The 18,998-nt window shown below is 43.2% G+C and overlaps 1 protein-coding gene across 2 annotated transcripts in view; it reads right to left on the bottom strand.

The window, feature by feature from the left end:
* RPH3A (rabphilin 3A) overlaps positions 1-18,998 on the bottom strand; it is a 327,862-nt gene that overhangs the window by 31,682 nt on the left and 277,182 nt on the right. For both annotated transcript variants that reach the window (XM_029571543.1, XM_029571542.1), the window contains exons 11-19: positions 16,797-16,880; positions 16,278-16,340; positions 13,144-13,377; positions 12,020-12,099; positions 7,651-7,725; positions 4,340-4,449; positions 3,238-3,364; positions 2,439-2,495; positions 1,456-1,607 (exon numbers count right to left, since the gene is read on the bottom strand). In XM_029571543.1, the coding sequence (XP_029427403.1) occupies positions 1,456-1,607; positions 2,439-2,495; positions 3,238-3,364; positions 4,340-4,449; positions 7,651-7,725; positions 12,020-12,099; positions 13,144-13,377; positions 16,278-16,340; positions 16,797-16,880 (982 nt within the window). The remainder of the gene's footprint in view (positions 1-1,455; positions 1,608-2,438; positions 2,496-3,237; positions 3,365-4,339; positions 4,450-7,650; positions 7,726-12,019; positions 12,100-13,143; positions 13,378-16,277; positions 16,341-16,796; positions 16,881-18,998) is intronic.

The raw sequence follows: 18,998 nt of genomic DNA, 5'->3' as shown, positions 1-18,998 counted from the left end.
CCCCCCCCCCCCCCCCCCCTCCGCAACCTCATGTAGTTGTAAACATAAGAACATAAGACATTGCCATACTGGGTCAGACCAAGGGTCCATCAAGTCCAGCATCCTGTTTCCAACAGAGGCCAATCCAGGCCACAAGTACCTGGCAAGTACCCAAATACTAAGTAGATCCCATGCTACTGATGCCAGTAATAGAGGGCTATTCTGTAAGTCATCTTGATTAAAAGCAGTTAATGGACTTCTCCTCCAAAACATTTTTAGACCCAGTCTCACTAACTGCACTAACCACACCCTTGGGCAACAAATTCCAGAGCTTAATTATGCATTGAGTGAAAAAGAATTTTCTCCATTTAGTTTTAAATGTGCTACTTGATAACTTCATGGTGTGCCTCCTAGTCCTTCTATTATCCGAAAGAGTAAATAACTGATTCACATTTACCTATTCTAGGCTTCTCATGATTTTAAAGACCTTTATCATATCCCCCCTCAGCCGTCTCTTCTCCAAGCTGAACAGCCCTAACCTCCTTAGCTTTTCCTCATAGGGGAGCTGCTCCATCCCCTTTATCATTTTAGTCTCCTTTCTCTGTACTTTCTCCAGTGCAATTGTATCTTTTTTGAGAAGCAGTGACCAGAATTGTACACAGTACTCAAGGTGCAGTCTCACCATGGAGCGATACAGAGGCATTATGACATTTTCCATGTTATTCACCATTCCCTCCCTAATTATTCCTAACATTGTTTGCTTTTTTGACTGCCATTGCAAACTGAGCCAACAATTTCAATGTATTATCTACTATGACACTTAAATATTTTTCCTGGGTGGTAGCTCCTAATATGGAACCTAACATTGTGTAACTATAGCATGGGTTATTTTTCCCTATATGCATCATCTTGCACTTGTCCACATTAAATTTCATCTGCCATTTGGATGCCCAATTTTCCAGTCTCATAAGGTCTTCCTGCAATTTATCACAATCTGCTTGTGATTTAACTACTCTGAATAATTTTGTATCATCTGCAAATTTGATAACCTCACTCGTCTTATTCCTTTCCAGATTATTTATATATATATTGAAAAGCACCGGTCCAAGTACAGATCTCTGAGGCACTCCACTGTTTACCCTTTTCCACTGAGAAAATTGACCTTTTAATCCTACTCTCTGTTTCCTGTCTTTTAACCAGTTTGTAATCCATGAAAGGACATTGCCTCCTAACCCATGGCTTTTTAGTTTTCTTAGAAGCCTCTCATGCGGGATTTTGTCAAACGCCTTCTGAAAATCCAAATGCACTACATCTACTGGTTCACCTTTATCCACATATTTATGAATCCTTTAAAAAAAAAAAAAAAAAAAAAAAAATGCTCATGGTACTATAGCCAAGTAGACATTGATTCCAACTGAGCCAAAATACCAAGAGAGCAAGAAAAAACTGTTGGGACAATTTTTAAGCTGAACTCACAGTTTAACAAAAGGATCAGAATAGCCATTGGCATCCATCGCTGCTAAGTGCACACAACGAATGATCCCAACAATCAAACCGCCCTGTTGGGTGCTGTATGTGAGGGACACAAGTATCTTTCCTCGTTCTTCTACATCACCACCACGATCAGTCTGCAGGAGAAAGTAAACATAGGAAAACAATCTTGTTTTCTTGCCTCAGATTCTATGGTTGGGTTAAGTAACAACCTTTGAGCGTGTGTGGTTTCAGTATCTACACTCTCCATGGTCTAAATACGATTTAATTAAAAAAAAATAAAAAAAAATATATATATATATATATAAATAGCAAGAGGGCTGACCCAGTGACAAGTGCTATACAATGCCATACGATGTACCATTCCTGGGCCAGAACTCTCTTCCCAAACTGGATGGGGCTAGGGATGCTGCAGAAGTAGCTTTCACAGCCCTTAGTAGGGGAAGGGAGTCCCAGTCATCAAGTAATGGCAAACCTGGTAGTCTGATTCAGTGCCCATGATTGCAGCAGGAGCTGTGGTGCATGGCTCCTGGCAGAGGACTACTGTTGCGATGACTGGGGCTAGGTAAGTTGGGCGGAGATATAAAATGGAAAAAACCCCTGGGTCGATGCAATTGAAGGCTTGTATTGGAAGATCCCAAGAGCTGCACCAGACACTAAACTTCAACAGCCTTTTCTCTTGTCTAAGACATCTATCAGCACAACCAAATATCTCATAATAATGTCTATCACCATGGGCACCCTGGCCTATTTGTTTTTTTTAATATGCAGATATTTATCTTATTATAGATTTAGAAAGTTCAGGGTCTGTGTTATGAGACTGCAGATAGCCATGCAATCAAATTGTATGTATGTGTCTTCAAGCCACAGGATAAACGGATTTGTAGTGCAAAAAGATGGCACCATGTCAAAGTTGCTAATTGTACATTTGCTGAGCATGAGTAAGTGAAACCGCAACAGCTTCTTACCTCATCCTCATAGAGGGCCATACCACGTGATGAGCCTGTTGTACTTGCACGCTTCATCTTCATTTGGGAAGGAGAGAGAAAAATTATGACAATATCATTTTGATTTGCTAAACTTTCTCTACAATTATTATTAAATCTAATTGTGTAAGGTGCTTCAAATGTTAAGCTTCATTTTTCTGTGGTGGTTATTTGCTTCCATAAGGCTCAAGTTTCTGACAATCTCTCTCTTTTCGGTCTACATTCATTCATCATTTGCAGCACGGGCAATGGCATCACCACACCCATTGCATCTATACATTACATACCATCAAGCACTTCATCTGGATCTCTATCAAGATTCTGGTCTAGAACCTAATGAAACACTTGACATGCAAACTGAATTGTCATGCTGTGACATGGACTTTAGTTCTAAAGAATAGGAAGAAGAGAGGTCTACTTTAATTATTAAAAAAGAAATAACATTTATTTAAATTCTCTCATTGAACAATCAGTTTAGCTACTTCTTGCTAATCTTTAAATTTACCTAGAGCAGTGTGGCAGAAATTCAGGACCAGGTAGCCAAAGGCCACCACAAAATGTATTTGGTCACCTGTTTTCATCAGTAGAGGGTCTATGTGACCATGAAAACTGATGAGCTGGCTATCGGATTTCATTGGTTAGTGGCCAAAATGACCACCAACCTTGAGAGGGATATCTGATACTTTGAGGGGTTCGGTGACAACATATCCAGCTTTTGAGCTTCTCAGCCCTGGAAGAGTAAGATACTGCTCATAACTGCAGCCGGTTGTGTTTGACGCACCGGTATCACTCTCTCCAAACAAACGTTAAAGTTCTTTTTCTGGTTGGCTTTAAGCTTCTTCAGAGAAACTCTAGTTTCACCAATAAACTCATTGTGGCCAAACTTGTCTTCATCGCAGACAGAGATTCTGAATCAAACAAGAAAAGAATATAATGAAATCACAGATATTTTTGTTTCAGGATAACATTAGATTTTGATTGGTAAAAAAAAAAAAAAGTTTTCATATGCATTTTGAAGTTAATTTACATAAACAGTAGTTAGGGATGTGAAAGGGCCTAGAACAAATTCAAACCAAAAATAAGTCTTTGCTGCTATTTTCCCCCCAAGGCTGGAACTGGGAAAAAAATTGGAAAATTTCCTTGTTTCCGGTTTTTTTTGGGGGTGTTTTTTCCAGGCTTCACATTTGTAGACAGAGTGCATTTGAAAAGCATTGATGGGGAGCCACCTGAAGCAAAATAGCACTGATAATACAAAATGGATGAAAACGTACTTGAATAAGAAATAATTACGCTCTGATAATCTTGCCAGTACTCAGAATGTGTTTATTTCTGACACATTTGCCTGCAATTTCGGCAGGTCATAGTGGCTTTTTTTTTTTATTGTACCAACATACGAATAATCAAAAGATCATGCAGAATATGCACTTTCAAGACTGCCTCAAAGGCTTCTCTGCTTCATATGCAACTCTTTGGCCTGTCTGCATTCTTGCAATGTAATTATTTTATGTGGATTTTCAGTCGTGACTGAATATTGATTTATTCCTTCCATTTATTTCTCGCCTTTCCAAGAAGCTCTAGGCGAGGAAGAAATTTATAAAAACACAATTAATCAACAATATACAGCTGTAAAATACTGAAACACAAAAATAGTAATAGAAACCATAAAATTCAAATATTTTGAAATAATACCGGTAGTAGCGAAGGCTCCCCTCCCCCTTCTTGCATTCTCAGCCTGTACAAAGGGCAATGCACTTGCTTGGACTGAGAATTCAGTGCTTTGGGGGGTGGGAAGGGAGGGGCGTGGCCCCATAAGGAATGACCTAGTTGACCACTGTAATGAAATCAAATGCTATGAAACCTTTGCACCTTTATCTTTAACTTGCCTCAGTGTTTTCCTCTGCATATCCTCATCGCAGATACCATGATATACCAGGGTTTCATTCCACATAGGATTCCGTGTGTTCCTCAGGGTTTTAGTGCGCAGCTTGTTCGCCTGTTAATAAAAAAAAAAAAAAAAGTATGTCAGAGGTTCAACACCAGTGCCCATGCTTCTGGAATTTCTTCCAGTTCCACAGTTTGCAATTAAAGGTGGTTTGAAACAGGGAAATGCTAAAGCAAACAGGCATGCCTTATAATAAATACACAGCTTTTAATAAATTTTATGTTATGACAGTGTGCTAATAGGTTATTAAATATCCTCTTAATGGCAGCACTAAATGTGGTTCCATGGAACAGATCTGGGTTCACAGTCTGAGCCCAGATTCTGCACCTCAGACCAGACAAAGTTATCACAGAACAGTAGGCCATGTGGGGAGGGAGGTAACCAGTCTGATAGCGATACTAATTCACCACTCTTCAAGGAGTACTGCAGTACAGCCAAGGCTGTAGGTATAACAGACTTACAGGAAGCCATCTCACCACATTTCCCACCTACCCTACCTCCCCCACAAAGACACCCACCGCACATTTCCCTGTGTCCACTACATGCGGGCAGTCACCACATGATCACCAGACTAATGCTGTGAAGGAATAAGAGTAACTGATGAGGCAGGGAGGAATGGAGCATACTGCATGGTGCCAAAATCTGAGGGGGAAATTTTCAAAAGGATTTATATGCATAAAACTGGGTTTTACTACAGTAAATGCACTGTACTCGTGTAAATTGCTTTTGAAAATTGCTACAACAGTATGTTACATTTACCCATGTAACTCCTTTGAAAATTACCTCCTGAGGGTCTGATGACACAGGGGCAGATGTAATAAGACCCACGGCAAAACAGGCGCTCGTTATGTGCGTGGGTTTTGATCACCGCGCGCGGCTGAAGCTGCCGCTTCTGCGGGAAGATCAAAAAAATTATTATGCAAATGATTTGCAAGCAGAAACCCGCGCACGTACGGAAAAATGCGCGTACCTAAGCGTGGTACAGGGCCTATGTAATAAGCAGCTGAATCTGCACTCAAAACCTGCGCTGATAATCCTCCTTTGTGAGAAGTTGGAAGGGATGGCTTCAGTCATGGGCTGCACAAAACCCACAAAAGAGAGATCCTCTGGAGGAGACCAATGCCTGCCTTCTGGTGGCAAGGGTTCCGAGAGGAGATCACCAGAGCCTTCAGAGGAGGACTCAGAGGCATCATCTCCCCAAGGGTCATATGGGCCTTCCTCTAAGCTAAGGTACCTGGGGGGCCGGTGCAGGAGAGACCTGTCCAAACCCTGAGGGCACCGAAGGCCCTGGCTGCACCGAGGGTACCGGGAGCCCTATTGACAGCAATAGTGCTGACGGCTGTGAGAGATCTAATGTCCCTGCCACCAGCTCTGGGAACTGTGGTCTCTGGGCCAAAGGACCAGATGGCATCAAGGCCGCTGTGTGTCATCCTCCTCGGGATGGGAATCTGTCCCAAGGAGGGCATTGGTGGCCGCTGGGGAACCAAAGAGCCCCTGGGCACCGATTGTGTCGGGAGGACTCTGTGTAGGATGTACAGACGCTCGAGCAGGGGCACCAAGAGAGACGGCGTAGGCTCTAGCGCTGGTGAGGGGGCTGGTGCCAGTGGTGGTTCGATGCCCCGCAGGGCTCAGAGTACCACACTCTGCACCTGTGGTCCAACTCTTCCTGGAAGTCCGGTGAAGACAGGACTGATGGAAGGGACGAGGCATCACCAGAGCCTCCATGGAACCCCTAGGAAGCTCAGTGCCCAGCACCACTAACAGTGGGGAACGCCTAGGACTCCTGGGCCTGTCGGAGGATGGGGTCTCCTCACCATGGGTTCTCTTCGGTGACGGCAAGGCTACTGCTGGTGCCGCACCAGAACCAGAGCCGTGCGCCGATGGCAACTGGTGTCTATGCTTATGGGACTTCCCACAGTGCTCGGTCCAGTCTTTCCCCGGCACTGAGGAAATTGAGGATCCTGAAGTCCTGGAGAGCACTGAAATCGGCGAGGGTTGATCACCTTCTCCTCGCTTCTTGGAAAAACTCGCCGGGGGCGTAGAAAGGAGCAGGTTATCCATCGGTTCCCCTCAACCCCCGGGCATCAGAAACTCCAAAGCCGATGTGGATGGAGTGTACTTATTGGAACCAAAAAGTTTCTCCATTTTATCCAGCCGAGCAGAACAGCCTTTGGGTGTCATCTGATCGCACAGCTGACACTCTCTGACATCATGCGATGCCCCCAGCCAGAGGATGCAGACCTCATGCGGATCTGTGATGGACATGGTCCGTGGGCACTGGAGGCACTGATGAAAACTGGATGATGCCATAAAAGTAAACTGGTGAATGGTCGATGGCCAGCGGACACCCAGGAGCAACACACCGGGAATCAACCAGAAAGAAGGTAGAAGTAGAAAAAATACCTAACACACCAGGAAAAGCACCAACCGCAGAAGGGGGACCCGACGTAGGATGGGTAAAAAAGCTATTTTTAAACACAAAAGACACTTGAAGAGCAGAGCTCCAAAAACTGTGAGGCAACTATCACTGGGGGAAAAAAAGAGACTGAAGGGGGACCTTGCGTGGACGCATGGATAGTGGCATGCTGGGCATGCTCAGTGTGCTAGTCAAAGTTCTAGAAACTTTGACAAACGTTTGACTGAAAAGTTCTAGAAACTTTGACAAAAGTTTTCCATACCGGGCTCCTTCTGATGATGTCACCCACCTGTGAGGACTACCATCCTGCTAGTCCTACGAGAATGTATGTGTGCTCCTAATTTTAAGAAATTACACAAGGAAGCGTTATTCACGTTTTTTCCTTAGGACTTGTTGGCTTTTACATGCGCAAGTGAGCACATTTTGAATATGCATGTGTTAAGTCAATTACCAGTTTACCAATTAGGCCAATAGTTGGCCCAGTCTAGTCATCAAGATCCCTCTGGTTCTTCAGCCTGCACCCCCCTCCCAACCTCTCACCCAGTCAGTTTTTGGTTATAGTCCTATGCACACTGTGTTCGCAGATTATAAAATCACAATTTATGCATGTAAATGTTGGTCCTGCCCCAGAACACCCTAAATCTGCCCCTTTTTTTTTTTACATGAGCAAAGTTATTCACACATTGGTATTCATGCGGATGTACGATGTTTATAAAATAGTTCTAGCACGAATAAGGACTACTTGTGTGCACATTTGCTATTTTGTGCGCACATCTCTTTTACAATTCACCTTTAAATGTAATTTCTTGGTAAAACATGCAAGAAGTGCTCGTTACCTTACTGGCTCCTGGCAGGAGATGCAGCTTTACATAAGGATCTGCTAAACCATTGGAGTCCATTGGTTTCAAGCCCTGTAAGAAAGTGACGTTAACTTCAGATTACTCAACGGTTTCCCCAACAGAATCCCTATACAAAATATAAACCAATAAGAAAAGACAAGCAATCATTTGAAATATTGAATTTGGGATGAATATTAAAGAGAAGCTTACACTGCGACTCCAAAACTGGGGTCAGTATTCAAAAGGATTTTTTCAGCTAAATCTCAGACTTAACCAAGAGAAACCAGAGGTTTTAAAAAATGTCCCCAGTGACCGGTCAAGTTTTAACCAGATAAGTCCTCATCTAAACCATACAAACAGGTAGGGCGGGGCATTCCGGGGGTGGAGTAATGTTATCCGGATAACTCTTAATGTCTGCTAAGTTAGCCGGATAACTCTTGGACTGCCTTAGAGCAGTCCTAAAGTTATCCAGATGAGAGTATCCAGATAACGTAGTATTTAATTGGCTATATTCAGAATCAGCTTGGTTAAGTATCTTGGTTAAGTATAATAAAAATAATTTAAACCTGGGACTTCAGGCCAAGAAGGGGCCATCCTTACTCCTAGTTCCAGTCAGACTTGGATCAGCCAAAAGGCGAAAAGTGACTAAAGTGCTTTATACCAGCACCACGTGGCATAACCACTGTTGTACCACTTAACCCATTATGTCCCACATTTTTAAAGAAGCTTTACTCTACATAGGACCCTGGGACATAATGGGTTAAGTCGAAGTCAGGATCTCAGAGAAACCCACATTCTTCATCCCTTTGTCTAACTGCATCAAAATTAAGGACATGTGAGCAATGCAACATCAAACTTGAACAAGCCTGGTTTTGAGTAGGATTAAAATTTTGGATTTTTTTCCCCAGATCCACTGGGAATCGTTAATTAATATTTATTGCCAGACTGAAAAAGTAAATCAAGAGAGACAGCATATGAACAAATAAATGCCTGTATTACTAAAATGGCAGATAAAATTGCACATAGGGTCTGCACAGGGTTGTCCTTAGTGGGAAGGGGGCACACCATGGCCATTGCCCCAGGCCCCACACCACCGGGGCTGCCTCCGCTCCTTCCCTTGCCAATCCAATCACTGATTAGACCCACACAGAGAAGTCCGCAATAGCAGCAGCAGCTAGAAGCACCCGAGTGCCGGCTCGGCAACGGTGGAAAAGGGAGAGAGAGAGAGGTTCACTGGAGGACCAGCCGTCTAGCTGACAGTTCAACAACTGGAGAGGGGAGAGTGGGATGTGTGAGGTATGAAGCTGGGGGGGGGGGGGGTACAAGAATGGGGACAGAGGGATAAAATTGAGCAGCAAGGCTATTTTTTTTCTTTTGTGGAGGGTGGAAGTTATGCAACAGTGGGCCAGAAGGTGTTGTAGCCTTCAGATATGGAGATGCCCCTCCCCTATCTTGAACTTGGGGGGGGGGGGGGGGGGGGGGGGAGGAGTCAGCCCTGGCTCTATCTTTATGCTCCTGTTCCTGCAAACACTAGCTCCAGAAGATTGAGAAAGAAGATGGGAGTTTGCAGGTGCATTAAAAACTCAGTGGGAGATACTGTAACTGATATATATATTTTTTAAAGTTCAAAACAAAATATTTGACTTCCTAATATTAAACTCTCATAACATGAACTATTTAAAGAAACAAGAAGTTCCACGCAGAACTCACTCGCATTTTTCTGCACCCCTAAGTGAATGCCAAAAATACACACACGTCAAGATCCTCTGACATCAGTGTGCCAGGACACCAAGCAGAAAAGTTATTGGTGGAGGCGGGAGGAGGGGGGCTAGGAAAGACACACAGACATGTTACAGGATCTTGAAAAAATGCGTGCTAAGTTCTGCTGCTCTCTCTCAGCTGCTAAGTCAAGGAGAGACATACTTTTTTTTTTTGCAGTAAAGAACAGTATATCTGATCCTTTTCGTCCTTACAAGCAGCTGATACAATTGCAGCTTGCAGAACAGCATTTCTGCACCTGGCTACAAGTAACCGGAAACTCCCAAGAGTGCAACTGTGCAAAGTCAATTACACTTGAGCAAACAGCCGGGCAATTACAGTTTACTCAGAACCTTTAATCTTTCATTTCCATAGATGACTCCAGTAACCCCCAGGTACAGGCGAAATCAAGTTTCACCATTGTTTGCAGGAAATATGTCTGATGCTACTAGCACAGGGTGTGGTGTCCACTAACGGTCAAAAAAAACCCAAACCTATAATCCCTTGGTGTGTTTACAAATAACAGAGAAGATTTTTGGCATTTAGCAAAGCTCTCCCCTTGTTAAGACACCAAACTTCACTATCTCATTGCTTAAAAATTGACAAATTCAGATACAATAACCTATGAGCACTATACTTGATCATGCCGAAAGACAAGGCCTCTGATAGAGACGTGATTTCTAATTAATATGCCTTACGGAAGCAAGATCTGCATGCAATAATGCGTAAGCGTCTATAAGGGTGCATGTACTTTTAAGTCAGCACAACAGAGACTCAAGTTTCAAACAGAAAGCAACCCCCTACATGCACCGTTTTGAATGCCGCTTAAGGTACGTGTGCCCTCACATGCTGCAAATTAATGGCATGCAGGGCACGTGTTAGCAGCAGGGCCTACAACAATTTATTTTTAATATAGACATTTTTAATAGCCCACATAGTCACCAAGTACACAGGTAACTTTGCACCTTCTTAAAAGTTAATTTTTAAAAGGAAACTACCCTGTGTAGTTTCTCTTTGAAAATTAATAAGTGTAAAGCACGCACTGCTATTTGTGCTGGTGGCTTGGGGGAGGGAGAGAGGGAGGAAATGAACAGTGTGTCTACTTTTGAAAATCCTGTGGGGTAGATTTTATAATTCTACGCGTGCGCGCGTACTTTTGTTCGGGGTCGGCGCACGCAAGGGGGTGCACATTTGTGCAACTTGCGTGCGCCGAGCCCTGCGCGCGCTGCCCGTTCCCTCCGAGGCCGCGCCGAAATCGGAGCGGCCTTGGAGGGAACTTTCCTTCCGCCTCCCCCCACCTTCTCCTCCCTTCCCCTACCTAACCCACCCGCCCGGCCCTATCTAAACCCCTATCTACCTCTGTCGCAGAAGTTACGCCTCCTCGAAGCAAGCGTAACTTTGCGCGCGCTGGGCCGGCTGCCCTGCGCCATGTTCCGGTCCGGGGGCTGGTCTGGAGGCCGCGGCTACGCCCCCAGAATGCCCCCGGGCCGAAACCACGCCCGCGGCACCGCCCCCGGATGACGCGCCGTCCGTGTCACGCCCCCGACGATGCGCCGTCCGCGTCACGCCCCCCGACACGCCCACCCCAAGAAAGCCCCGGGACTTATGCGTGTCCCGGGGCTTTGCGCGTGCCGGAAGCCTATGCAATATAGGCTCGGCGCGTGCAGGGGCGTTTTAAAAGGGTTACGCGCGTACCCCTTTTAAAATCCGGCCCTGTGTGCGCATTCTGTTTTCCTCCCCTAACCGAAATCAGCCTTCCCCAGGCATGCCTTTTTTTAATCCAACTAAAAGTACACTTGCTGTGGAAGCCCGCATGCCTACTTTCATTTGGACAGAGAAAAGCAATTTTCAGATGGGCCAACACATCCAGGTGAATGGTTTTGAAAATTGCCTTCCACATGCGCGTGCGTGGTTTTCAAATTCACCTCCGAAACACCCCCCCACCTCACCAAATTTTTTTTATTTTTTATACATTTTCAAACAATCTTTGATAGCAATACAAGCATATCAATAAATGGGTCATAGGCATAACAGCAAAAGAACAAGCCCATCAAGTTTTCACCGTGCACAGGTATATCCATAACATATCCAATCTAATTATGAAAACACAAGCACATTTTACAACCATATATTCAACCCGTTATAAGGAAATCAGAGGGAGAATCATTATACAACTGGCAATAACGTGGAATGTTTACCACTTTTTTTTTTTCTTTTTAATGAAGCTAGAAACGTGCGGGTACTTTCAGGGGGATAAAAACCCATTTGCTTGGATATGGAAGATTTTAGGCAAGTTCACTCTGGGGTAGATTTTCAAAGGGTTGAGCGAAAACCTACCCCCTGCCTCCCCCAATGCGCACATATTATAAAATCTGGCCCTCTATTTTTACCCCTGTCACAGGAGCCTCAGCGTTTGAACATTTATACCCCAACGGGTAATAAACAAGCGAGCAAGTCTTACTAGTGAATTCTAAAAATTCCAAAATACTGATCTGGCCTTATGGATTTTACTTACCTTGATCCTCTCTCTCTCTTCTCCTTCCCATCTGTCCTGTTGCCTCCCAAAAGCTGTGATAGTTTTAAACTCCCATGCAGGAGCAATGCCTACCTTTGCTTTGATGATCGTGCACTGCAAAGAGCTGTTGCCTTGGTCATACAAGAGGCTGAATTCCATAGCTCCCAACGTGGCTAATTTGAAACAAGAAATCAGAAGACCAAGATGAAAGATTTGTGGTCCTAATCTACAAAAGCCTGGGTCACACAATACTACTAGGAGATGCAACCTGCCCAAAGGAGCTCTGTACGGTTATTTATATGTACCATGACCGCAGGCTGCTAACGCAAACGTACAGATCAACCAACCATCTAAGCCTGGATTATTTCAACATAAAATAATTCCTGGCAGGCAAATAATTAGAGTTATAATTTTCTGGTTGTGTCTTTTATAGGATATGAGTGTTTTTACTGTCCCTCGCCTCATACCTTTGGATAGAGTGAATAATACATTTTTTAAATAATAAACTGCAGAGTCAAACAGAACTGTGGCAAATGCTAGTGAAGAGAGCCCTTACCTAAAATTAAATGAATGCAAAAGCAGGACAATAATCTTACAAAAAAAAGAAAATAATAATAATCTCATTTCCAATCATTTAAAAATTGAAGACAGACTGAAAAATCATGTTATTGTAATTTTTCTCACTCCTCTCTAAGAGGTAGTAAGTGTTTTCTATTTTCTTGTGCTAATTCATCCCCTTTTTGTGTCTGTGACAATGTGTCCAATATATCAGGGGGATGAGCACTTACAATTTTTTGTTTCATTTGTGGTTCATTTTGTTTCATTTTTGATAAAAATGAAAAAAAAAACCAAAAACACATCAGGTCCATGTCCCCTCCCCTTCTGCCGAAAAAAACCCCTAGTGCCAACAAATCTAAAAAAAAATAAAAATTCCAGCACCCCTCACCCTTACTCCTAGATGCCTCTTACCCCATCCGTGGGAACTGTCACAATTAATATAGAGCAGGAATAATCCCCCTCCCCCCCCCCCCCAAGGTTGGCGCCAGCAGGGAAGGAGCAACTGGGGACTGGCAGCCTTTTAAGTTTGCATTTTCAGTATGATACATGGCAAATAAATCTAGCTAGATCCATGAGCAACTAACAAAAATGCTATTAAATTCATATATTGAATTATTCCCTTTCAAATCCTAGCAAACTAACAATACCAAAGTACATACTAGCTTCATCCGAATCATAGCTATTGGCTTCCTCATCTTCCTCCTCTTGTGTCTGCTGTTGTCGTATAGTGGGGGCGGGTGCTGGTGGAGCTGCAGCAGACGTATATGGTGCAGCCTGGCGCACAGCCCTCTCTTCTCTGGCTGCTGGCATTGAGTAGCTGCCTCCTCTCTCCTCCCTTGGTGCTGCTGCTGAATAGCTAGGATCTGCCTGAGCGGGCACCATTGATTGATTCGCTGTAAAAAGAAAAAGGGCATTTTGGAACACCATAGACAGCCTCTACAATAAAATGCAGAGTTTGAGACCACCAGCATTGCAGTTTAGCTAGATAAGGTATGACTAAATCACAACTGTAGTCAAACCTTTTTTTTTTTATTATAGCATCCTAGATTTGTGAAAGTGAGCATATAAAACAAAATTACTTTCCTTTAATGTAGATAACAGCCAGCTGTATTAAAGGGTTTTTCCCATTTTGGGGCAATTTTCAAATTCTGTTTTTTGGAATAAAGTTTGCAGCCCACTTTTTTTTTAAACTATGGTCATTGCCCCAATTTTCAAAACACAAAATGTGAACATTCTCTCTTTGAAACTTGTTGCATGTACAAATTACCCATGAATGTTTGCCCTTGCTTCTTCTGCAAGTAGTTTTCCAATGGCAAGCACCGCGCACACAAGATGAAAATACAATCTCTGTGTACTGTTTTTCCTCCCGCGATCTAAGTGTGTTCCCAGTGACACCTCTTCTCGATGTGGCTAAAATCTACACAAGTTGTTGGATATTATGCATGCTCTTAACAGTCCTGAAAGGTGGCAATTTTCAGATGGTAGATTTACATGTGTTTAACATCTTTGAAAATTGTCCTCCCTACGTCCATGGGAAAAATCTTTACTACATCTTGCCTGAAGCGAGCAATATTACTCAGAATTTTACAGTAAATGTGTTGAGTTTGTTTTGGTTTGTGTTTTGTTTTTTGCTTTGGGCATTTTCATTTTTAGGTGTTAATTTTATAACATATTCATCTGGAAATGATGTGGGAGGAATATGTAGCAGGGATACTGCACTGTCAGCTATGGTAGTAGCACAGTGAAGCCAATAGTCCATGAAAGACAGAGTGTGTGTCAGAGAAGGCTGTGTCATGTCAACTCACATGGACCATAACAGTCAGCTCAGTTACTACCTGCACAAGGCCAAGAGGTTATGGCATACAGATGGCCCTGCTCCTCCAGTCTGGCACTAACAGAGTTGGAAGGTGTTCCTTGTTTCATCTCTTGCAAAAATCCCTACTAATAGGCCAGTTTGGCATTTAGGGATACCTTTGTGAAAGGATAGATTTTACCAGTTGGTTCCCATAGTTAAGGTAGCGCTGACCAAATTCAGAAATGTTCAAATCAGAAAATCAAAATGAATATCTTGCGTAAGGGATGCTACCAGAAACCCTGGTTTGATTCCCGAGTCAAGTCTTTGTTTCCTGGGCTGCCAGGACTGGAGATGCTGCAGCAGCACTCATAGCCCTTGAAAGGGAGTCAGTCATAATCAATCATCAAGCAATGGCGACACCTAGTGGCTGGATTCAGGGCCCACGATTTCAGGGTTCTGAAAGGAGGCCTGATGCAAGGCTCATGGGCTGAGAACTATTGCCCCAGTGACTAAAGCAAGTTGGGAGCAGACATAAAGCAGGAGAAAAAAAATGAAGGCTTATGGTGCCCCGATTCTGACTGAGTTGAAAGCCCAAAAGAAGCAGAAGAAAACTGCTGAGTCCAAATAATAATAATAATAATAATAATATTAAAAGAAACCCCTTTCCCAGGAATTCAGAGGAATGTACTCTTGCTGTTCATTTCCTTTTTCAATTCAGTCAGTAAGAAAATAAATAATTCATCACATGGAAGCACAGCTTCGGCTAAGAAAGCCAGTACTCTGCAGGATCAGCCTGTCATCCAGCACTGTCAGAAGCATCTCAAAGATCGCTCTCTCTGTGCTAAAGAAAAATTAAAGTCTTAAGACGGCAGAGTCAGTGGGAGCAAACAGCACATGCATTAAACGATGGAGGTGCAGCTTGCGCTCATCATGAGCATTAATCTGACCCTCGGTGAACTTTTATCATTACTGGGACTCCATTACTGTATTACCGGTGCAGATTGCTCACCCCTAGGCCGTTACAAACCAAATTTAGGACGGAGTTCATTAATATTAGGAATGTGTTTTCCATAAAACTAAAAGGGAAATTAATGAAATTTCCCATTTTCTTTCTTTTAAAATGAAACGAAAGAAAAATGAAAATTGCATTCATTTTCACCTGGTCCCTTCCCCACTGAACCCCCCCCCCTCCACACACACACACATACCTCCTGTGCCTTCCCCAGCCCCTCCATGATATCTTTAAAATCTGGCTTGGGTTGGAGAAAGTAGTAATAGTGATGACCTTAAGTCTGCCAGCATCCTCTGAAACAGCAGCAGCAGCAGCTAGCAACCCTTCCTGCCCCATGAAGATTTTAAAGGATTTTAATGACGTCTTCGGGAATGTGGGTCTGGGGGAGGCTGGGGGCCCACGCACTGTATTTTCATTTTTTTTTTTTGCATTGGGACAGGGACACCCCCCCCAAATTTTGTTTTTGTTTCTTTTCTGTATTTGTTTCGTTTATTTGAAATGGAAAGAAAAACAGATCTAAAAACAAAATAACACAAAAATGTGCTTGCGCATACCTCTTATGAAACATTAGAAAGATAATGTCTTCTGTAGAAAATGAGGGCCTTATTTTAAATAATTTCAGATTGATGCATTTTGGCATTGTACGCCTTCTTTCAAAATTCAAGGCCTGCAGCTTCTCCTTTTCACTTTACTCCTCCCTTCATACTGTAAATATTTCTTTAAAGGAATGACATCTTCAGTTGCTTCTGCGCAGCTCCGTTTTTCATTGCATTTCTCACTGATCCATCAGTAGCAATCAGATATGGCTATCGACGAGCCGGGCAGAAGATGATAAAAAAATTGAGGGTAAAGGCAGAGCCGATGATATTCATTATAATGGGGGTGACAACAATAAATTGTGTACCACAGGTAAAATTACGCCTGAAATATAAATGCAGCCTGGCAGGAATCCGTCTCTTATCTGGGACCGCTTAGGTTTCTTTTACCTGGTCTTTCAGGAAATCTGTTTGTCGGGGCTGGTCCTTGCCCCTGTCCTGGTCTTGCAGCCCCTGGAAGAGATAGGAGATGCTTGCCATGCTTGCTGGTATACGCACTTTCTACATTTAAAGCAATTTAAAGATCTCTGGACAAGAGACACAATCACCCTTGCAGGGGTAGGAGCAGAAGGACCACGGGAGTTGCCGTAGTTGGAGAAGAGACATCTTTCCTCCCTTCCGGGCTCCAGTGCTTCACACGTCTGCAGCACACTTGAGCCCCATCGGCCTCGGTCGGACAGGAGATTCAAACGTGGATGTCCAAACCGAACCCAAGAGAATATTGGCCACCTGTCTTGAACCCATTCCCACCTTTCTGTAAAAAGTCGCTGGACTCGGGAATTGTTTGTGGTCCATCGGGAACACAGTACAGTATAAAGCACCTCTGAAGCATGGAAAAGGTTGCAGGAGATAAATGTGAACAGATTCTGATGGAAGATGTGTTAATTGTGCCTAAATGCTGCAATATACCTAGCTGTGAGGACTGGATATTGGAGCTTGGGTTAGAAACTGGAGGAGTTCTTGAAGCTTGAACTGAATTGGCACGCTTTACACCTAGGATAAAAAAAAAAGAAGCAGGCAGAGAAAAATCTTGTAAAACAGCCATCAATAAAACATTCTCTCTCTTTTTTGCATGTGGAAACTCAAGCAGAGTACATAATATGAGAGGAATTATTCTCCAACGGATACCGTAACTAAGCTTGTGACTAAACTGTAACTGCTCCATTTATCAGTGCTGGATCAAGGCGGATTTTAAGGAGAGGAAAAGTTCCAAAATCAGAAGTACTGGGCAACTTTACAAGAGCTGTTATTGTACCATCACCGTAAAACCAGTAAGAGTATAATCACACAATCCCGCAGCCCAGGAGAAATACTATATAAATTTGGGTCAGCATAGTCACAGCTGTGTTGAAATAAATCTATTTCTAGAATTTTCTTTAACCTCGTGCCAGATGACACTATGGTAGGCAATCCAGAATGCACTAATTAAGAAGGCAATTTTCATAGTCCCTGTGGGTGCTACCTGAGTTCCTGCAAGCTGGTTTTCAAAAGGGAAACTTCCCACCAAGGCTTCCTTTGAAAATCCAGAATCAATGAGTTATTGTTGCCGTCTTAGTGCACCTGAACATGTGCAATTAAAAGGCAACAGGCTGTAGACAAGAACTTTTTTTGTTTCTAATTGGACTAACATAACATCTGACTCTTCATCAGGTCAGGTGGCAGGCTGGTGGCATAGGGATCCTTTACCCTGCATACTTTGCAGGTGCAAAGTCAGCAGGGATTTCAAAACGAAATCGCTGTGCATGCATTTCCAGACCTGCCCTAATCCAAACGCTTTTCCCCATATAAAAGGGAGAAGGCAATTTCTATAGGTTTTTTCCCCCCACGCCCGTCTACCCATGGAAATCCCTTTAAACACTGCCCCTTTCATTTTTAGAGGGTCATTTACTACTCCACAGTATTTTTCTGCAGAGGGGGAAAAAAGCACGGTCTGGCTTCATAGTGTTAGCCCCTCCCATTCAGTGAGACTCCGCCCACCCCACATACTGCACATTCAGGCTTATCAAAGATAAAAAATACTGAAACACGGGAAGATTATGAAGCGTGCCTGCTTTCCTTTACACTGGAAGCATGCACTTCTCAGTCATTTTAATTATTTGCACCACATAATATCTATAAAGTTAAATAAAACTCAGTGCTACGAAGCTGAATTATAAATAAATTACTCTGTTAACCGAGTAACTCGAGGAACTTATGAATTACTGAACTACTACAGTATTCAGTGCATTGTAGTTCATTACCTACCAAAATTATTCTTAACAATGTATAGTGAAAACCAAGCAGCCATCTGGTAGAAGAACAGTTGATGTGATTAGCATCGCCAGCAGATTTTTTTTTTGTATTAAATATTCTTTTCAAACCCAGCATGTGTGTGAAGATATTAGAGATGACTTGGGCCTGTTCCCAGCTGTGTTTAGTCTACAGAATAAATTCTTCATGCTCAGCTCTCAGCTAAGGGCCAGCTTTTAAAGTTACCAGTGAGCCTACAACAGTGCCTAGTGTGCTCTCCGTGTCTCAAGAGAGTTCTTACATAACTGGTCAGTTTTCATCACAACAATTTACTACGGCTTAGGGAGTATTAAATTATCATGAAACAAGATATGATACAAAGAAAAACACCAAACACCCATCGTCCCTCCTGCCCCACGAAAATAGCTCAAACCAGATCAACTCCTTAAAGACAATTCTCATGGAGCAAGCATTCATATGCAAGATGACGGGTGCTGGTTTTAGGTGCATAGCTAGTTTCCTCTGGGAAAGCTAGTCAAGCTTTCTAAATAATTTCCTGTGAAATCTGTCAAGGAGACGGTAGAGATAGTCCAGAGTCACAGCAGCGCGAGCAAGAAGCAGTTCCCATTACATCTCCTTAGGCCAGCGTTGAAGGGACACACCGCACAGATAACTGGAAAAAGATGCTCGTACAACATCAGTCTGAACTACTACCAGCTTAGTGATTTGAGAAGGTGATGCCTTCAGCCTATCCACCAGGGATAAACATAAGCTAGTGAGTACACAAGGTTAAAAAAAAAAAAAAAAAAAAGCATCAAACAATAAGTCACACCCATACAGTTTTGCTCATTTTGTGCCGAGACCATACATTGAATATTTGGG

Source organism: Rhinatrema bivittatum, chromosome 11, assembly GCF_901001135.1.
Source record: "Rhinatrema bivittatum chromosome 11, aRhiBiv1.1, whole genome shotgun sequence".
Taxonomy (NCBI): domain Eukaryota; kingdom Metazoa; phylum Chordata; class Amphibia; order Gymnophiona; family Rhinatrematidae; genus Rhinatrema; species Rhinatrema bivittatum.
Note: the sequence above shows the minus strand (reverse complement) of the source record. Positions and strands in the feature narration are given on the sequence as shown.